General features: G+C 51.6%; 2 protein-coding genes across 2 annotated transcripts in view; one reads left to right on the top strand and one right to left on the bottom strand.

The window, feature by feature from the left end:
* Positions 1-17,939, bottom strand: part of Zc3h4 (zinc finger CCCH-type containing 4) — a 37,047-nt gene that overhangs the window by 4,159 nt on the left and 14,949 nt on the right. The window contains 13 exon segments of the mRNA XM_059281227.1: positions 376-624; positions 3,428-3,807; positions 3,988-4,346; positions 8,202-8,311; positions 8,691-8,802; positions 10,246-10,356; positions 11,339-11,478; positions 11,572-11,668; positions 12,204-12,355; positions 13,252-13,471; positions 16,795-16,878; positions 16,880-16,906; positions 17,190-17,409. Of these exon segments, the coding sequence (XP_059137210.1) occupies positions 376-624; positions 3,428-3,807; positions 3,988-4,346; positions 8,202-8,311; positions 8,691-8,802; positions 10,246-10,356; positions 11,339-11,478; positions 11,572-11,668; positions 12,204-12,355; positions 13,252-13,471; positions 16,795-16,878; positions 16,880-16,906; positions 17,190-17,409 (2,261 nt within the window).
* On the top strand, positions 6,690-6,896 carry LOC131925854 (protein transport protein Sec61 subunit gamma-like). Its single transcript, XM_059281240.1, has one exon. It carries the CDS (start codon positions 6,690-6,692, stop codon positions 6,894-6,896), a length of 207 nt encoding a protein of 68 aa, XP_059137223.1.

A 17,939-nucleotide genomic window follows, 5' to 3' on the forward strand; every position in this document is an offset into this window, starting at 1 on the left:
GGGGACACCACCGGGGTGACCACTAGAGCCTGTGCCTACACCACTGGTGACCTGTATCTCTATGGCTGGCTGGCCCATCTCTGGCTTTGGAGTCCCAAGTATGTGTTCTAGGGATCAGGCCATCAGAGTGTCATTCAAGCTTCTTAGGGAAGGGCACTGTCTCTGCTAGGAACCAGCCCACCACCCTCCTCCACCGAGTCAGGAGTCTCCCGAACCCAAGCTGCAGAGGAACCCTGGCCTCCATTTCCTCAGCGTGAGGCACAGCAGCTCAGGACAGGCCTCCCTGCCAAGCTCCTTTCAGACACAGCACCCAGCCTAGGTGGCCCCCCTCGTCCCTGCACAGAGCCGGCTGGGCCCCTGCCGGGGGACACATGCCTTCCTCATTCTCCCGGTCCTGCTTGCTGCTCTCAGCCAGCCTCCTCGCTCTCTCCTCCTCCTGCTGCTTCTGCTGGATCCTCAGGTACAGGGCCCTCTGGGCCGAGGGCAGGAAGTCGGGGACACCGGCGCCCGCTTTCAGCCGGCCTGGGGGCCCTCCCTCGGGGAAGCTGTCGGGCTCCAGAGGGTGCTCGGGGAAGAGGGGCTCCCCAGGCTGCCCCGGCAGCTCTTCGTAGTGCCCGTAGTCCTCTGTGGCAGGGAAGAGGGTTTGTGTCGGGAAGGCCTCCGTTGGAAAAGCCAAGCCTGGTGGCGAGTGCGAGGATGAGGATGGCCACCCGTCCCTTCCTCCTCCCCAGGCCTGGGTGCCTTGAGAGTCCAGCAGGAGCCCCAGTGGGCCAGCTGGCAGGGAAAGGATGAGGCTCAGGAAGGGCATGGTGGATGCTTATGGATGTCAGCAGAACTGCGTGCATACGCCTCAGACAGAAACTTGCTGCAGACAGGCCTATCCCCCTCAGGCTAGGTAGCTGCTGCTGTCCTCATAGGAAGCAGGCTTGGATCATCGTCTGCCATGAGCAGTCTCATGGTTTCTTGCAGGCATGTCCAACCCTTTGACATCGTGATGTGATGTTGTCATCTGCCAAGTTCATGCTTGAGAAAGCACGTGATCAAAGGAAAAATAATCTCACACAAAAAGGTCCTGAAACTCTAACAGACCGCTGGCTTTGAGCTCACTGGGGTACACCTGCCTCTGCCTCCTCCCGAGTGCCGAGACTGAGAGTGTGCGCCCCCACGGCTAGACTACTCATAACGCGTAACTTAGGTTAAGGTTGTGTTATGCTCACTCACAGGCTACTCTCAGCTGCATGCAGGGCCTAAGCTGCATGCAGGGCCTAAGCTGCAGGCTGGACATGCCTGTAAGAAAGAAAATCACTGCATCTCCCAGGAGCAGAACCAAAAGAGAACAAGACTCACTAAAACCCTCAGTCCAGCTCAGGGCATCCCCTGTCCTCCAGGGGCTCCTGGACACCAGAATTATTGAGCACCTAGGCAGATGGATGTCAGGGCGAGAGAGCCTCCCTTCCTGACCAACCAGCTCTACTATGTGCATCAGACACGGCACCGTTATCTCACTGCGACTCCCTGGAATGTAGAGTGGTGAGCCAGAGGGCCCAGGACAGGGTTTGTCAAGAGTCCACTCTGCCCCTTCCCCATGTGACGATGACTCTTATCCAGCTGGGGCAATATACTGAGCATCAGAGATGTAGTCCATGCTACCAAGAACGTCAGTCTGGTATTTTAAATAGTTTAAATTGAAAAATTGGGGACTGGCACGATGGTTCAGTGGGCTACCACCACACAACTGGATCCCCAACACAGACATAAAGCAAGGCAAGGCATGTATGGCAATGGCCTGTAATGCCAGTGCTTGGGAAGCAGACAGGGTATCCCTAGATCTAGCCAGCTAGACTAGCTGAAATGGTGATCTCAAGTTCCAGTGATTCTCTGCCCCAATATACACAGTGGTCAACTCATGTCAACCTAGCCCTCCCTCGTGTGCACACTGCTCATGTTCATACATAGTGGTAGGAGGCCTCCTTCCAGGTCAGTGTGTGAGCCTAAGGAGACTTAATTTATGCTGCTATAGGCACTAGAGCTGGGGACAAAGGCTGAGGCTCCATCTCCACAGAACACCCATTATAAGAAGGCCACAGAGGTGTGTGGAAACCACGGCAGCTCTGTGCTCTAAGGGTGGCTCCTGGAACTCACATGACAAAGCTCACTTTCACTGTAGATACCCACCATCAACAAGCCAACTAATGGAGGCCGGGCACTAGTACCTCACTCTTGGGAGCCTGCCTTTCCCAGCATCTCCTAAAGCCCTACTCCGGAGCATGTGCCGTGCATACACTACGGCTGCTCAGGCGCACGGCCCGAGGCAGTAGTCATCTTCCCATCCAACAGACCAGCCTGAGCTCCAGTTAGGGTCTGCCGATCCTCGGACCCATCCTTCAAGCTGCTCCTTTCAGCCCTACACAGCACATACAGGTCACACTGGCTCCAGAGTGCCATGTCCAAAACACGTGACCTGTCTCTGTACTCTTGGCTATCTCCCTGCCGCCATTTGGCACATCTGTTGTAAGCAACTCCATGGAAGCTTGGAAATTTCCTCCACTGTTATGGTTGTTTGGCAGTCTCACTGTATCCTGGGCTGGTCCAGAACTCCAAGCGATCCTCCAGCCTCAGCCTCAGCCTCAGCCTCCTGGATGCTGGGAAGCACAGGAATGCATGTCCCATGCCCCCCGCCCCCCACACTGTTCTGTAGAGCAGGCAAGGCCACTACTGCCAGGCGACACACACCTTTCCTTTACAGCATAGTCATTTCTGCTCTCCTCAGACAAGCTGGCCAGCTGTGGTACCTGGCCACCTTCTCAGAGAAGGTCCAGCTGACTGTCCCCGTTGGGCCTTGGCTGTCTCCCACCACTCTCATTGTCCCACGCTATTCTCTACAACGGCTAATGCTCAAACGGGCCGCCTAATTCCTCTCATCTTAGCATCCTCTCTTCCTTCTCTAGGATGCAAGCACGGCAAGGACAGAGCACACTCACTGTGAGCTGGGTCCCTTCCCCTTTCAGAGGCTGCAAGGAATCTCCTACTACCACCCACAACATCCAGCCCTGACTGTGGGACACTGAAGTTGTTAACCGCACAGCAGAGAGGGGAAGGAACCTGTCCAGTCACTGGGCCAGGCAGGCAGTCACCAAGCCCAGCACTGCCTTGTCTAGGGCACTTGCATGAGCACAGCTTCCTAAGGCATTCTCGCCTTGCTTCTGAGTGACACCAGGCACTACGACAGAGCTTCCTACACTGACAACACACACAGGAGTCCCTCTGCTCCCATAAGGCAAAGGGTCCCACAACACTGAAAACACCCACGGGACAGGAATGGGACTGGAATGTGGCTTTCAGACTTGAACCAGGAAGAAAAAGCCATTTCTGCCCACCATCCCACCTTGGTGAGCCCAGCTCTGCAGCCCAGCCAGTGTTTACATACCTGTATCCCCAACGAGCCCCGGCTCCATTTCCATGCCTTCTTGCTGCGGGTAGAAGTTCTCATAGAAGTTCTGGACTGGCGGGATGGGAGGCATCATTCCCGAGTGTGGGGAGTCTCCAGGACCATAGGGCATCATCGGGGGGCCACCAGGACCCATGGGAGGGCCAGGGTTCATGCCAGGACCCATGGGCATGTCGGGATGCATGTCGGGGTGCATGTCAGGGTGCATGTCAGGATGCATATCAGGGTGCATATCTGGGTGCATGTCAGGATGCATATCAGGGTGCATGTCAGGATGCATGGGTCCCCCCATTGGCCCTGGGGGTCCCATGTTGGGGCCAGGACCCATTGGCCCTGAGGGTCCACCAGGTCCAGGGAACCTAGAGGAGGAAATGATACTTGTGAGGAAGCTGCTGAGGAAAGGTAGTGGCGCCCAGCCCAGGATACCCACAGTGCTCACTTCAAACCTAAGGCCAAGGGCCCAAATAGAATCTGACAGCTTCAGAGAGGGTAGGGCCCTACCAGGTCATGCTCCTGTGCTTCTGTGGGCATATACTCACCTCACACCCAACTTCTCTGCTAGCTGCCCTGTGGGCCGCACCACAATCTCAAACAAAGAAGGGATCTTCTTGTTGTACATGTCCTGCTGTAGCTGCTGTGGGGACAGTGGCTCATGTGCCGGCAGGGCCATTTGAGGAGGGCCAGGAGGTGGAGGAGGGGGTGGTGGTGGGGGAGGAGGGCCACCCTGCATGGGCCTGCCATTAGGAGAGGTAGGAGCTGGGGGCCCAGGGGGCCTTGGAGGGGTGGGCAGGAGCCCCACACCAGGAGGTGGCTTGGGCAAGGGGTTGATGCCCTGCTTCTTCAGCTCTTCCACCTCCTTCTCGTCCTCAGCCCCTGCTTCTGCGTCATCAGCCAGCATCTGTGGGCGCAAAGGAAGTCCCATCAGAAGGCTCCACCAAGTCAGACTGAATTTTCTGAGAAAAACCCTAAAACGCAAGTCTGCAGAGGGCCTTTAGAGCACAGGGCCTAAATTCACCCATCTTCAACAGGGCATAGTGGTACACATTGTAATCTTAGCCCGGGGATGCTGAAGCACGAAGATCTCAAGTTTGAAGGCAGCCTTCCCTCACTGCCATGCTTCCTATCACAGTGTCTGTCCACAGGCCCCCGGTGTCCTGAGACAGACTTGCCCAGCAAGGGTCCAAAACACTTGACACCACTCTACTACCAATGAGCAAGTGTGAAAACCTGGCCAATATCCTTAACAGACAGCTACCAGTCAGGATAGGCCTGGGGATCAACCCTAGCAGGTACTGTCAGGTAAGGAACTAGATCAAAGCAGTCTTACTGGCACCCAGCTCAGCACCCTTAGACATGCCCTCTACCATGAACATATAACCTTTCTCAGGCAGCCCTACAGCTTGGCTTCTGCCTTCATACGTGTCTTCCACAACATAGCCTAAGAAGGATGCTTGAGTCCATTCCTAACCTGGTCTTCTAATCCAATGTGATTAGATTGCTATTAATCTATGGAATTAGCTTAATGATCAAAAGAATTTATTTGGGGGTTAACTCACAAGACAGAAATAAGGGATTGTAGCAGGATCTTGGAAGGGTGAGGCAAGGTCTAAGCTGTTCTCTGGTGAGCTTTGCCCTGGTCTGTCTCAGCATCCAAACTCCATAGGTAGAGAGGGCATATACGTACATCCTAGGTCTATAGGGTCCCTGGCGGCCACACCCAAAGGACAGGTACCTGCAGCTACAGCTGCCTCACTAGCGGTGATGCTTCAGGACATGGCACAAACAGCCACCCACTACACCAATCTGAGCCCAATGACATGAACATGCAAAACACACATGAGAAAATGACCAGAGGATAGAACACAAACTACCTATCAGCCATTTCAGCACAGATGGAGGGAGCATACAAATATCTGTCCCTACACTCCCTTGCAGCCTTTCCATACATGGCCTAGCTACTAGCAATGACCACTACTAACAGGCTCTTGTTCAACATGACTTCTAGTGCCCAGCTGTGTCCCCAAACATTTCAGGAGATCTGATGCTGGTATTCTGAAGGATTTCCAAGTCTGTCACCTATGTGAAAATGACAGTCACCACCCAGGAGAGGTGGCACAGATCTTTAATTCCAGCATTCTGGAGGCAGAGACAGGCTGATCTCTATAGATAAAAGGTCAGCCTGGTCTACGGATTGAGTTCCAGGACAGTAAGAGATACAGAGAAAACCTGCCTCAAAACTCCCCCCACACACCCACACACAAAATCATGCTTGCATACACAAATAAACAAGGTAGTTGTTTACAAATTCTAAGCTTTTGCCTAAACTGGAGGTATACAAATATACTTCAAGCAATGACTGGATCAACAAACTTAGCCATCGGCTGAGGAATTCCTCTCTGCGGCCAACAGCACTGAACTGCAGAGGCCCACAATGCTGTGAGTATATGGCAAGTGCATTATGGCTCACACACATCCCTAGCCTGCTTACTGTACAGTTCTACCTAGAAATCACTTGTTTTTCTCCTGTGATGGCAGGGATCAAACCCAGGGCCTTCTGCACGGGAAGCACAGGCTTGACCACTGAGTTACTCCCTGCTCCCATCCCTATGAGTCCCTAAAAGAGTAAACCATAGAGACAGAAACCATATAGACAGTTGCAAAGGAAGAGTTGGGGTAGGGCATTTATAGGAAAAGACAGAGGGAGCCCAGCTCCTGAGAATTCCTGTGTGTCTAAACTGTGCAGAGGAGACACACATCTACCTGTCGGTTAACACCCACAGAAATGCTGGGCAGGAATATGGTGGTTCTTGCTTGTAATCCCTGCACTTGGGAGCTGAGACAGGAGGATCATGGGGTCCACCTCAGAATGGCTGCAGCACTGCCACCATGGGGAGGACAGGGACACATGTGCACACTTGCAGGATGCTTAGGTTTTTTTTTTTTTTTTTTTAAAACCTTTCTTTCTTTTTTTTTTTTTAGATTTATTTATTTATTATATATACAGCATGTATGCCTACAGGCCAGAAGAGGGCACCAGATCTTGTTACAGATGGTTGTGAGCCACCGTGTGGTTGCTGGGAATTGAACTCAGGACTTCTGGAAGAGCAGTCAGTGCTCTTAACCTCTGAGCCATCTCTCCAGCTCCCCAGGATGCTTAGGTTTTATGCTCTAGCGCAACTCGACACCTAAGAAAGCAGTCTCCAACTTCTCAAACTGCCATCCATCTATCCATCCAGCAGTCATGGACCAGGGAATGCGATTTGTTGAGGCAAGCTGGCAGTTTGCAAAGAACTCAATCGGACTGGTTGAAAGATACACCAAACCGGATAGAAAAGAATTCCAGAATATTGCCATGGCAACAGCAATAGGACTTGCTATCTTGAGATTAATTGGCTTCTTTGTGAAATTGATCTATATCCCTATTAAGAACATTATCATGAGTGGCTGAGTATTCTCTCATCGTGGGAACTGGTAAACAAATGAGGTAGTGAGAAGATCATGAAGTAAAAATTTGCCTGTATACTTTGTCTTTTTTCTCTCCTTTTAAGAGGTTTTCTATTTCTAAATTAATTTCAAAACATTTTTTCCATTTAAAAAAAAAAAAAAGGGCCCGGGAGTGGTGGCACACACCTTTAATCCAACATTTGGGAGGCAGAGCCAGGCGGATCTCTGTGAGTTCGAGGCCAGCCTGGGCTACAGAGTAAGTTGCAGGATAGGCTCCAAAGCTACACAGAGAAACCCTGTCTCAAACACACACACACACACACACACACACACACACACACACACACACACACAAACCAAAGCAAACCAAACCAAACCAAACCAAAGCAAACCAAACCAAAATTCAGCAAGTGAACCTTGGCGTCTACACCTGCATACTTAGCACCGAGAAGAGTAGGAGGGAGAAATGAAGAGGTCGGCCTGGGCCACATAGCAAAACTGCCAAAAGCAACCAACAAACAAACAAACAAAAAAAGGGAGAGAAAGAAAAAGACATAAAAAGTAATAAAAATTTAAATAACATAGCCAGATACAGTGGTGCACACCTTTAATGCCAGCACTAGGGAGGGAGAAGAGTCTCTGAGTTTGAGGACATCCTAGTCTACATAGTGAGCTCTAGGATGGCCAGGACTACATAAAAAGACCATGTTTCAAAAAACCATGAATGAATGAATGAATGAACAAAAAACAACTGCCTCAACCAAACTTTAAAAAAATCAAAACAAACCTGTAAGAAAAACTAAACCAACCCAAGAGGGCAGGACTGGGCTCCTGCTTGAGTGTGAGCACTGAACCTCCAGCAGGGGGCGGCCCTCAATCAGACACTGCAGGTCCTTTCAAAGGCCACTGATTACACCCTGAAGTGACTGGATGCTAATCATCCCTAGGCTAATAGGCTCTGACAAGGAATGGGCAAAGCAAGCATCCCCACCACCTGTGCTGATCTGAGGAAGAACAACAGACACCAAGGTGAATGTCAAATGGCACCTGGTTTGTGAGATCCTGGTCCCCTCCCTTCTCTGGATGAGTCCCTGTAACTAGAGACACTGACATTTCCACTCGGTGCATCCCTCTCTACACAACACCACAAGGTGACCCCCACGTCTCCTGTAGGAAGGAACCCAGCTGTTTGCCCCAACAAAGGCTTAGCCCAGATGGGTGCAACTGGGGCTCTGATCCCGCAGAGCCTGTGCCCACTGAGTGGAGCTGGGCTTTCTCAGCCTTGCCCCTGTGCCGCCCCAGACATTACCTTATCTAAGAGTTCTCGTGTCTCCTCGGTCAGCGGGTCATGGGAGAACATGCAGTCGTCACCATTGATGCAGTTCCCAGTGGTGTGGTATAACTTACAGGGAAAGTCACGTTCACAACTCATTAAGGTAAATGCTTCCTCTCAGAACCCACCCCAAAGCACAAGCAACCCCCTTTCCACCCACTTTGTTCTGGAGTGAGGTGACCAACTCAGGAAGCTGTGCCGTGGCTGGCAGCTGACCCAAGACCAGGTGCCTTTCTTTCTCGACACCGCTTTACTCCAGAGCAAGTTCTGGCCTGCAGAGCTGGCCTTGAACAAGGTCCTCAGACCCTGACAGAAGAGGGGACGGAGAAGGATGTGTGTGGGTAAGGGGGGCAGAAGGGAGGCAGCCTGCTGAGGGACGGAGAAGGATGTGTGTGGGTAAGGAGGGCAGAAGGGAGGCAGCCTGCTTGAGGCCCCAGGGGCAGCAGCACAGGGCAGACAGGATATCATGCATGTAGGGGCAGTTCTCAGCCCGGGCACAGAACCCCGTGATGTAAAACTTGCACAGCTCTCGCTTCTTCGGCAGTTCGATGTCGTGGCTGAAATTGCAGTGGTCTCCCTGGAAGAGAAGCAGGAAGAGTGAGTCGGGGAAGTGAGTTCTGATTCACTTCTGTCTACAGAGGGACCACAGACAAGAACATACCATAGGGAAAAGGAGGCTCCCAAATGCTGCTTCCCAACCCAGTACCAGCTCCCCAGCCTGCCCTGGGTCCTTCTGCAAAGGCCCAGATCTGGCCATCTCTTCCCTTCCTCTCCATCTACTCTGTTCCATACCATCTGCTGTCTGGCAACAAACACTCACCACCTAAGCTGTCCCATGTATTGTCCTTCCTAACTGAATCCGTTTTATCTGAGGAAGACTGTCTGGCTAAACATACCCCATTTCCCAGCTTCCCTTTTTTTTATCTAGCCAATAAAACACAGGTAAAAGCTTCCAGGCAGGACACTTTCTGAATTAAAATAGATTTTTATCTTGTGAGACAAGATCTCACTATGCCTATAACTTGACATGTAAACCTGCCTGCCTCTGTACACCGGTGCTGGGATTAAAGGCTTAAACCACACACCTGGCAAAAAGCAGGTACTTACTCCAACTTTTCTTTTTTGAGACAGGGTTTCTCTGTGTAGCCCTAACTGTTTTGGAACTTGCTCTGTAGACCAAGTTGGCCTCAAACTCTACAGAGACCTTCCTGCCTCTGCCACCCAGGTGCTGGGATTAAAGCTGTGTGCTCCCCCCACACCCAGCCAAATGCCACATGTTTAAGTATGAAAGACTCTAGGTCCCCAGAGGGCCACTGACCAAGTGGTAACTTTGAAGTCTCTGACATGCTGAGTGACAAACATGTATGTGTTGAAATTAGTGGAGTTAAAACTGAGAGTAATAAGGACTGTTTTATACACAACGTGTCTGTTTGAAATGTCTATCTCTTTCTAAGTTCTACGGGAGCAGTACCCTCAGGTCTATGTGCCACCTGCTGAGGCCTTTGTATCACAGTCACAGGCCAATTGTCCTAACTAAGTGACCACACTTGTCTCTTGCACAACTCTGAAGTGAGGCCGATTCTGCCTGGAGTCTTTAATAATTCTTCTCCAGGACAGGCTGGTGGCGCACACCCTCAATCCCAGCACTCAGGAGGCAGAGGCAGGTGGATCGCTGTGAGTTCAAGGCCAGACTGGCCTACAGAGGGAGTTTCAGGACAGCCAGGGCTACACCCTGAGATTCAACAGTATAATCAGAACAGATTAATCCTTGTAGATTCATGGGAGACTCTAGAGACTAGATAAAAAGTTCTACCAACTCACACTCTCAACACATCATCTTGCTTGCTCTAAGTCCTCTTACTTCTAAAAATGAGCAGAGACTTCCAGGCTGCCCAGATGTCTCCTGGGACCCAGAGGTGCCCAGAAGGGCAGGCCATCATACAATCTTTCCCCTTCTTCCCAAGAGTGTGCACTGTGGCAGCCCGTCTGTGTGGGCCACATGTGCTAGGGTGCTGCTTACCCAAGTGCATCGCCCCTCCACGAAGTACTTGCAGATGACTTTGCCTTTCTTGTCAGACTGCTGGTGGGGCTTGTCATGATCACTCCGCCGGTAGCTTCCACCACCGCCATCCTGGGAGTAATAGAGAAGCAGAGAGACGGGAAGTACATAAAGTGCACAGGAGAACAGGACAGGTGCAGACAACTCCAGTCACCCACATGCAATGCAGAACTCAGACCGGAAAACCTTGGGCACCCAAGCTCCAAGTGCACATAGGACACACCACTCCTAGAGGGGCCTGCAAGCCTTTCTGGAAACTCTCCTGGAACACTGGGATGCATCATGTAGAACCTTTCCACCTTAGACTCAACAAGATGGCTGCAAGTACTGCTAAAGTGTGGTTTTAAACAGAGGGCCTATCAACAGGGCATCCCTCTAGGGAACTGGTAAACACTGCTCAGCCCCCGGGTAAGGGCCTGATGGAAACAGGACAGATCAAGTTTAGGAGAATGGCTCATTAGAAAACAGTATCAAAAATCCCCAAAGTAGCCTTGGTTAAAACATCAGATCACAGGGACTAGAGAGCTCACTGATTAAGAGCATTAAGAACTGGCTGCTTGCCGGACTGTGGTGGCGCACGCCTTTAATCCCAGCACTTGGGAGGCAGAGCCAGGCAGATCTCTGTGAGTTCGAGGCCAGCCTGGCCTACACAGAGAGATCCAGGACAGGCACCAAAACTACACAGAGAAACCCTGTCTCAGAAAACAAAAAAAAAGAACTGCCTGCTCAGCAGATCTCTGAGTTCAAGGCCAGCCTGGTCTACAAAACGAATTCCAGGACTACACAGAAAAACCCTAACTCAAAAAAGACAACAACAACAAAACAAAACAATAACAAAAAAAAATTTGGCTGTTCTTCCAGAAGACCCAGGTTCAATTCCAACTACCACATGGCCATTCCAAACTGTCTATAACTCCATGCCCTTGTCCTGCCTCTGTAGGCACCAAGGACACACTTGCAGCCCAGACCCAGGCATCCAGGCAAAACACCCATCCACAGGAAAATGAAATGAGAAACAAACAAAATCCGCATCGGATCACAAGCTTGTACTCACGCCCATGTCGTCATCGTAGAAGTCTTCGTCATCGTTCATCCCGCCCTTGTTCATTCCCCCTCGGCCGCCTCGACCTCGGCCCCGGCCCATCCCCTTCCCTCGACCTCCTCTGGAACCCCGGCCTCGGCCTCGACTTAACCCTGTGGAGAAGGAGAGAAGGGATTGGACTTCCCATGCTAAGCCCAGCAGCTGCTGAAGCCCAGGCGGCCTGTCCCCGCAGCGCCCTTGCCCACCTCGGCCTCGGCCGTCCTTGGACCTGCGGTACTGGTTCAGCTCCTTGGAGTATTCATCGTAATCATCATCTCCCATGGGCTCCTCGCTCTCTCCATACTAAATCCAAGAGGACAGGGCAGAAGAGTTACGCAGGCGACAATGCTGACCCACACTGAGCGGCTTCCTGGGGGTGGGGAGGCCCAGCCCCACCCTTGCGGCCTTCTCACTTCAAACTCTTACACCACTGGGCAGAGCCAAGCACGGGGCCTCTGGGCACCGGGGGCAGCAGTGCGACTTCAACATGGACTTAGAAGGCAGGACAGAACGGCATGTGTTCTGCACACTCCTCCCGTGCCTGCCTCAAGAGGCAGAAGACTTTCTAGAAGACGCTCAGAGAAACCCTGCTCAGGTCAGAGTTTCTGTAGTTTACCATCTGGTGCCTTTCCTGCTTCAGCCACTCAAGTTTTTTCTCTTTTCTTCCCAAAAGGAACCTTTTAAACATGTGTGTGCCTGTATCAAAGCCTTTCCTTTGGGATACCAACAAGTCCTCCTACCTTAGTCTCCCAGTGCCCCCCACCCCACCCCCCGCAGTACTTGCAGCCCAGGGAGCCTGCTAGTCACATTACATCCCAAGAGCTACGGAAAACCTTACTTCCATCTCCTCCTCGTACAAGTCTTCTTCATCCTCTGGGTGCTCTCCCACAGAGCCTCTGCCCCGGCCTCGGCTGCCCCTGCCCATTCCTCGGCCTCGAGATCCTCCTCGGCTTCCACGGCCCCTGTAGCCCCTGCCCCGGCCTCGGCTACCTGTGGAGTGATTGAGATAGTGAGCCTCACGTGGGGCTCACTGGGCACCCTGGACACACAGCAACTCCTGCACTCACTAGCTGGCCTCCTGATGCCTTTCTGCTCATGGTTGCACTGTCCAAGACAGCAGCCACCAGCCCTATGTGGCTAAAAAGCCAGGACATGTTGCTAGTCCAACTGGGAGATTCATACCAGATTTTAACGACTTAGGGAGAGCAGAGAGGGATTGTCTTGGTGTCTATTATAGATTCTGGTAAGACTGAGAAGACAGTAATAAACAAGTGTGACCTGGTTCCTCTCACTGTACTGATGTGGGGTGGCCCACTGCATCCCCTGGGGGACGCTAGTCTGTGGTCTCCACAAAGCAGAGCCTGCTCCCAGAGCAACCATGGACAGCCACTTTTAACAATAACCTGGATCATAAGTCTAAGAAGCTGAGCTGGCAGACTTTAGAAGCCTCCTCCAGCTGTTGTCTGTTCTGGCTTTAGAAGATCGCCTGAGTTGTTATGCCCTTCCCCCCATCTTCCCTTAGGCCTCCAGCCACAAGTTCACCAGCTTCCTGAAGTACAAAGTTCAGAGATGAACAAAACGGTCAGTCAGGTGATGGACAGCCCAAGCCTGGAAGTGGGCAGAGCTGGGCCACCAGCTATCCCCCCTCTGGCCCAGAGGAGAGACACTAGCTGCCCTGCTCTGCGCCTTTGTCCCAAGGTTGTCCCTAGTCCTTATCCCCGAGTGTACAGCTTCTGTGCACTTCGGCCATCTCTGCCTGGCTCTCTTAGATACGAAGCTCAATACAGGGTGGCTGCTGGGATCTCCCTGACTCTGCAAATTTCCACTCCCAACAGCAACACTGGCCAAGGAGAAGCACCGGGAAGGGCAGGAAGGGAAGGGCTCACCTCGGCCCCGGCTGCCCTCCTTGGCACGCCGGTACTGGTTCAGCTCTTTGGTGAAGTCGTCATAGTCTTCCTTGCCCATGTCCTCCTCTTCATCCCCCTCATACTCCCCATACTGCTCATTCTCATAGTCCTCGTACATGCTGTAGCCCTTGCTATCCATCTTGGAGTAGGACTTCTTGGGCAGGGGCGCGTTGTGTGATGAAGAGTACTGCTGGTGGGACTGGGGTCAGGAGACAGGAGGGGAGAAGGTGAGCCAGTACCCTTGACCTGGGTCAGGACCACTGAGGTCACCTCAGTCCTCAGAACCTGTGAATCTGAGTATCTCTATCATCCCTGGTTTACCACTGGTTCTTGGCCTCTCTGGAGACCTGTATACCCTGACAGGCTGGGGGACAGCAATGGGCCCATGTTTGTCTTTAAGAAAAGGGCCAAGATGTGGAAGGAAAGGAGAAACATGAACCCACCCCAGCAAACCAAGGACAAAGATGCAGAGCAAACACGCCTGGGCAGGAGTCTAGAGGAAGGAGGAGGGGTCCAAGCTTATCCAAGCTTTCCCTAGGGCCTTGGATTTCAATGAATGGCCTACCACGGCCATAGCAGACTGCTATTTCCAAAGACACTTCCCAAGATGCCTTTCAACAGATGAATGTAGCCCAGCCTGGCCAGAAACACTATCTTTTTGGAGGGGGAAGAGGGAAGAGGATTTCAAGATAGGGTTTCTCTACAGAGCAAGTTCTAGGACAGCCAAAGATACACAGAGAAACCCTGTCTCAAACAAATAAACAAACAGACAAAAAAGACAAGGTTTCTCTGTGTAGCCCTGACTGTCTTGGAACTCACTATGTAGACCAGGCTGCCCTGACCTCCCCTCAGAAATCTGTGTGCCTCTGCCTCCCCAGTGCTGGGAGTTCCATCCTGGCCTGGAACTCTTGATCTGTCTCCATATCCCAAGTGTTGGGATTATAGGCCTGTACAACCATACCTGGCTTTAATTAAATCCACATTGCTAAGACAAGGTGTGATGGCCCATGTCTGCAGTTCCATCCACATAGGAGGCTGAGTCAGAAAAACTGCTTGAGCCTAGGAGTTCAAGACTGCCCTAGGTTGCGGGCCGGTGGTGCCACCACTCAGAAAGCAGAGGCAGATGGATTTCTGTGAGTTCAAGGCAAGCCTGGTCTACAAAGTGAGTTCCAGGACAGTCAGGGCTGTTACACAGAAAAACTCTGTCTCACAAAACAAACAAATAAAACAGATTGCCCTAGGCAACAAAGTAAAGATTTGGTCTCAAAACTGAAAACACAATAAACCACCTCTCAGTATACTGTTAAGGAAAAGCTAGGCGGACCCAAGTGCTATAAAATGTAGGATCTGATGGCCCTGGTGACAGGGCTGAGGAGCGTGGGGCATTAGAACAGCAAGCTCACTGCAACCAGCTCAGGAAACTAAGCCAAGCAAGGAAGACCAGTGGATACTAATGTGACAACACCCACTCACGGGTTGTAACACCGTGGCATACGTGTGCAACACTTCAGTGATGACCAGACTCAACTAAAAAGGGAAAATGTAAGACCCAGACACATGGACACACAGGCACTCCAGCTCAGGGTCATAACCAAACCAGCCCCTAGCATGGAGAAGACACCCTTCTGCACTAGTCAGTCTGGATCACCGTACCACACCCTCCACCATCTGCAGTGGTGCACGGTGCTGCCACAGGAAAGGCTTTAAAAAGTGCCATCATGGGGCTGCAGAGACAGCCCAGCAGCTAAGAACACTGGTTGCTATTCCAGGAACTTGAGTATGGCTCTTTGCAGCTATAGAGACTCACAACTGTAAGTAGCTCCAGTTCCAGAGGCTATGACACACTCTTCTGGCTTCTGCTGGCACCAGACATACATATGGTGCACAGACAGACATACAGGAAAACAGACACATAAAATAATATTTTTTAATTAAAAAAGGTGCCGTCGCCGGGCCGTGGTGGCGCACGCCTTTAATCCCAGCACTCGGGAGGCAGAGCCAGGCGGATCTCTGTGAGTTCGAGGCCAGCCTGGGCTACCAAGTGAGTCCCAGGAAAGGCGCAAAGCTACATAGAGAAACCCTGTCTCGGGGGGGGGGGGGGGGGGGGGGGGGGGGCGTCACACTCTTCCTAGCATGTGGTTTTATTTATTTACTTTTATTTCTTTGTTTTTTGTTTGTTTGTTTGTTTTGGTTTTGGTTTTTTGAGACAGGGTTTCTCTGTGTAGCTTTGTGCCTTTCCTGGAACTCGCTTTGGAGACCAGGCTGGCCTCGAACTCAGAGATCCACCTGCCTCTGCCTCCCAAGTGCTGGGATTAAAGACATACACCACCACCGCCCGGCCTAGCCCATGGTTTTAAAAGACAGGGTTTTGCTGTATAGGTCAGGCAGGGCTCTAACTTTATGGTGGTTTGAATGTAATTAGCCCCCATGAGCTCACAGGGAGTGGCTATTAGGAGGTGCGGCTTTGTTGGAGTAGGTGTGGCCTTACTGGAGGAAGTGTGTCACTGTGGAGGCCAGCTTTGAGGTCTCATATATGCTCAAGCTACACTCAGTGTCTCAATTCACTTCCTGTTGCCTGCTGATGAAGGTATAGAACTCTCATCTCCAGCATGGCCCACTATGATGATAATGGACTAAGCCTCTGAAATTGTAAGCCATCTCATTAAATATTTTCTTTTATAAGAGTTGCCATGGTCATGGTGTCTCTTCACAGCAATAGAAACCTAAGACAAACTCTACTTATTTATTTTTATATGTATGAGTGTTTTGATGCATGTACCACGTGCAGCGAGTGCATGCAGTACCACAAGAGGCCACATCTCCCAGAACTGGAGGCACACAGAGTTGTAGCTACCACATAGTTGCTGCATCTTCTGCAAAAAACAATGCATGCACTTAACCACTGAGCATTTCTCCAGCTTCTGGGCTCCAACTCTTGATCTTTCTGCCTCAGCCTTCCTAGTCCTGGGATTACTAGTCCGTGTCCCCATTTCCTGTTTGTTTTTCTCTTCTATTATTTAGTATTAGTAGTGGTGGCAGTGGTCCATGGCTATGAGCACAAAGGCAATCACTACACCACTGAGCTACATCCCCAGCCCTTGTTTTTCCTTACAAGTTTTTTTTTTTTTTAAAGAGAAAGTATACACACACCGGACAAATGATGTAAATTTATGGTTAAATTCAGAGTTGTAATGGGGTATTTAACTTTCTAACTGCGCAGCCCTGGAGATAATTTACTCTAACTGGCACTTCATTCTCTTGCCAATTTCCCACAAAAGGTCACTTATGAACAGTGGAAAGCAGTCATCCATGACCAGGATGAGTTAGACATACTGAGTCCTGCCAAACCATGGGGAGACTCGGCACTAGGCAAACTCGGGAGCAGGCCTTGTGGAGAAAGCCATTGCCCCGACTCAAACCCATACACTCCAACTCTGTTCCCTCAACCTGAAAACAATACCCACTGTCTCTGGACTACCATCCACCTGTCCCATTCCAGAACGCATGGACAGTGTCACTCACCGGTGCGTATGGCGGGCTATAGTCCCGGTACTTGCGGTGACTCTTCTCACTGGGGCTGAAATCCGAGTCATCTGAGAAGTCCGAGGAAATCATCACTGGAAGAAGCATGGCGCTGCAATGAGAAGAGGCGCCGTGAGTGAGTGCTGCTGCGGTCACCCTGGCACAGCCAGCCCCAGGACAAACAATGCTGGAGTGTGCCTGGAAGGACTCTGCGCTCTGCCTGAAAACTCCTCACCTGGGGGCACTCAACAGCAACAGAGCATAAGCTCCAGACTTGATAAACTGTCCTCAGGCCCCGGGATGCTAGAAAGGCTGTTCCTAAGAGTGCCTCTGGGCGTGCAGGTGGGCTCTGGGCCCAGCAGTGGACGGTGTGTGGGGAACCCTCAGGGACCTACTTTGTGCTTGGATTTCCGCCTCTTCTTTGACCTCCGCTTCTCCTTCTCCCGCTCCTTCTTCCGCTTCCGCTTCAGTCTCCGGTGAGACTTCTCCTCATCCGAGTCGCTGTGGTGTTTCTCCCCCTTTTCTTTCCGACTCCTCTCTTGTCCGCCAGGAGCATCCTGGGTCTCCTCAGCCCCGTCATCTTCCAGTTCCCCTTCTTCCAACTCACCATCTTCCCTGCGAACCAACCCCAAACTGCCGTGAACTCGGGGCCTGCAGGGCCTCTGAAGGCTCTGAAGGTGGGTACAGCTCTAGTGGCTGGAGCAAGCCCCAGGAGGGACAGGGCCAACTCTCATCCTGGGTCATCACCAGCAGGCAGGGAGAACAGCTCAGTGGGAGGGTGCTTGCCTAACACACAAGACGCCCTGAGCCCCAGTCCTAGCACTCAAAAAATAAATAAAAAGCCAGGCTAAGCCAGGTGTGATACAGCGCGCCTTTAATCCAAGCACTGGGGAGGCAGAGGCAGGAGGACCTCTGAGTTTGAGGCCAGCCTGGTCTTCAAAAGAGTTCCAGGCTAGCCAAGGCTACATAGTGAGACCATGTCTCAAAAACAAAAACAACAAAGAACAAAGAAAAACCCCCACTAGTAAACAAAAAGAAAGGTACTGTGCTCACACAGGGACAAGCCTACTTCAGGATTCCCCACCATTTCAGAGCCTAAGTGCTCTCAGCAGAAAAGCAGTAGGTCCTGTGGCCACTGAGCTGAG

This window comes from Peromyscus eremicus, chromosome 1 (genome assembly GCF_949786415.1).
Source record: "Peromyscus eremicus chromosome 1, PerEre_H2_v1, whole genome shotgun sequence".
NCBI classification, from domain to species: domain Eukaryota; kingdom Metazoa; phylum Chordata; class Mammalia; order Rodentia; family Cricetidae; genus Peromyscus; species Peromyscus eremicus.

What these genes read in the sequence shown, in the direction of transcription:
- LOC131925854 (XM_059281240.1), top strand. Translation starts at nt 6,690, where the DNA reads ATGGACCAGGGAATGCGATTTGTTGAGGCAAGCTGGCAGTTTGCAAAG.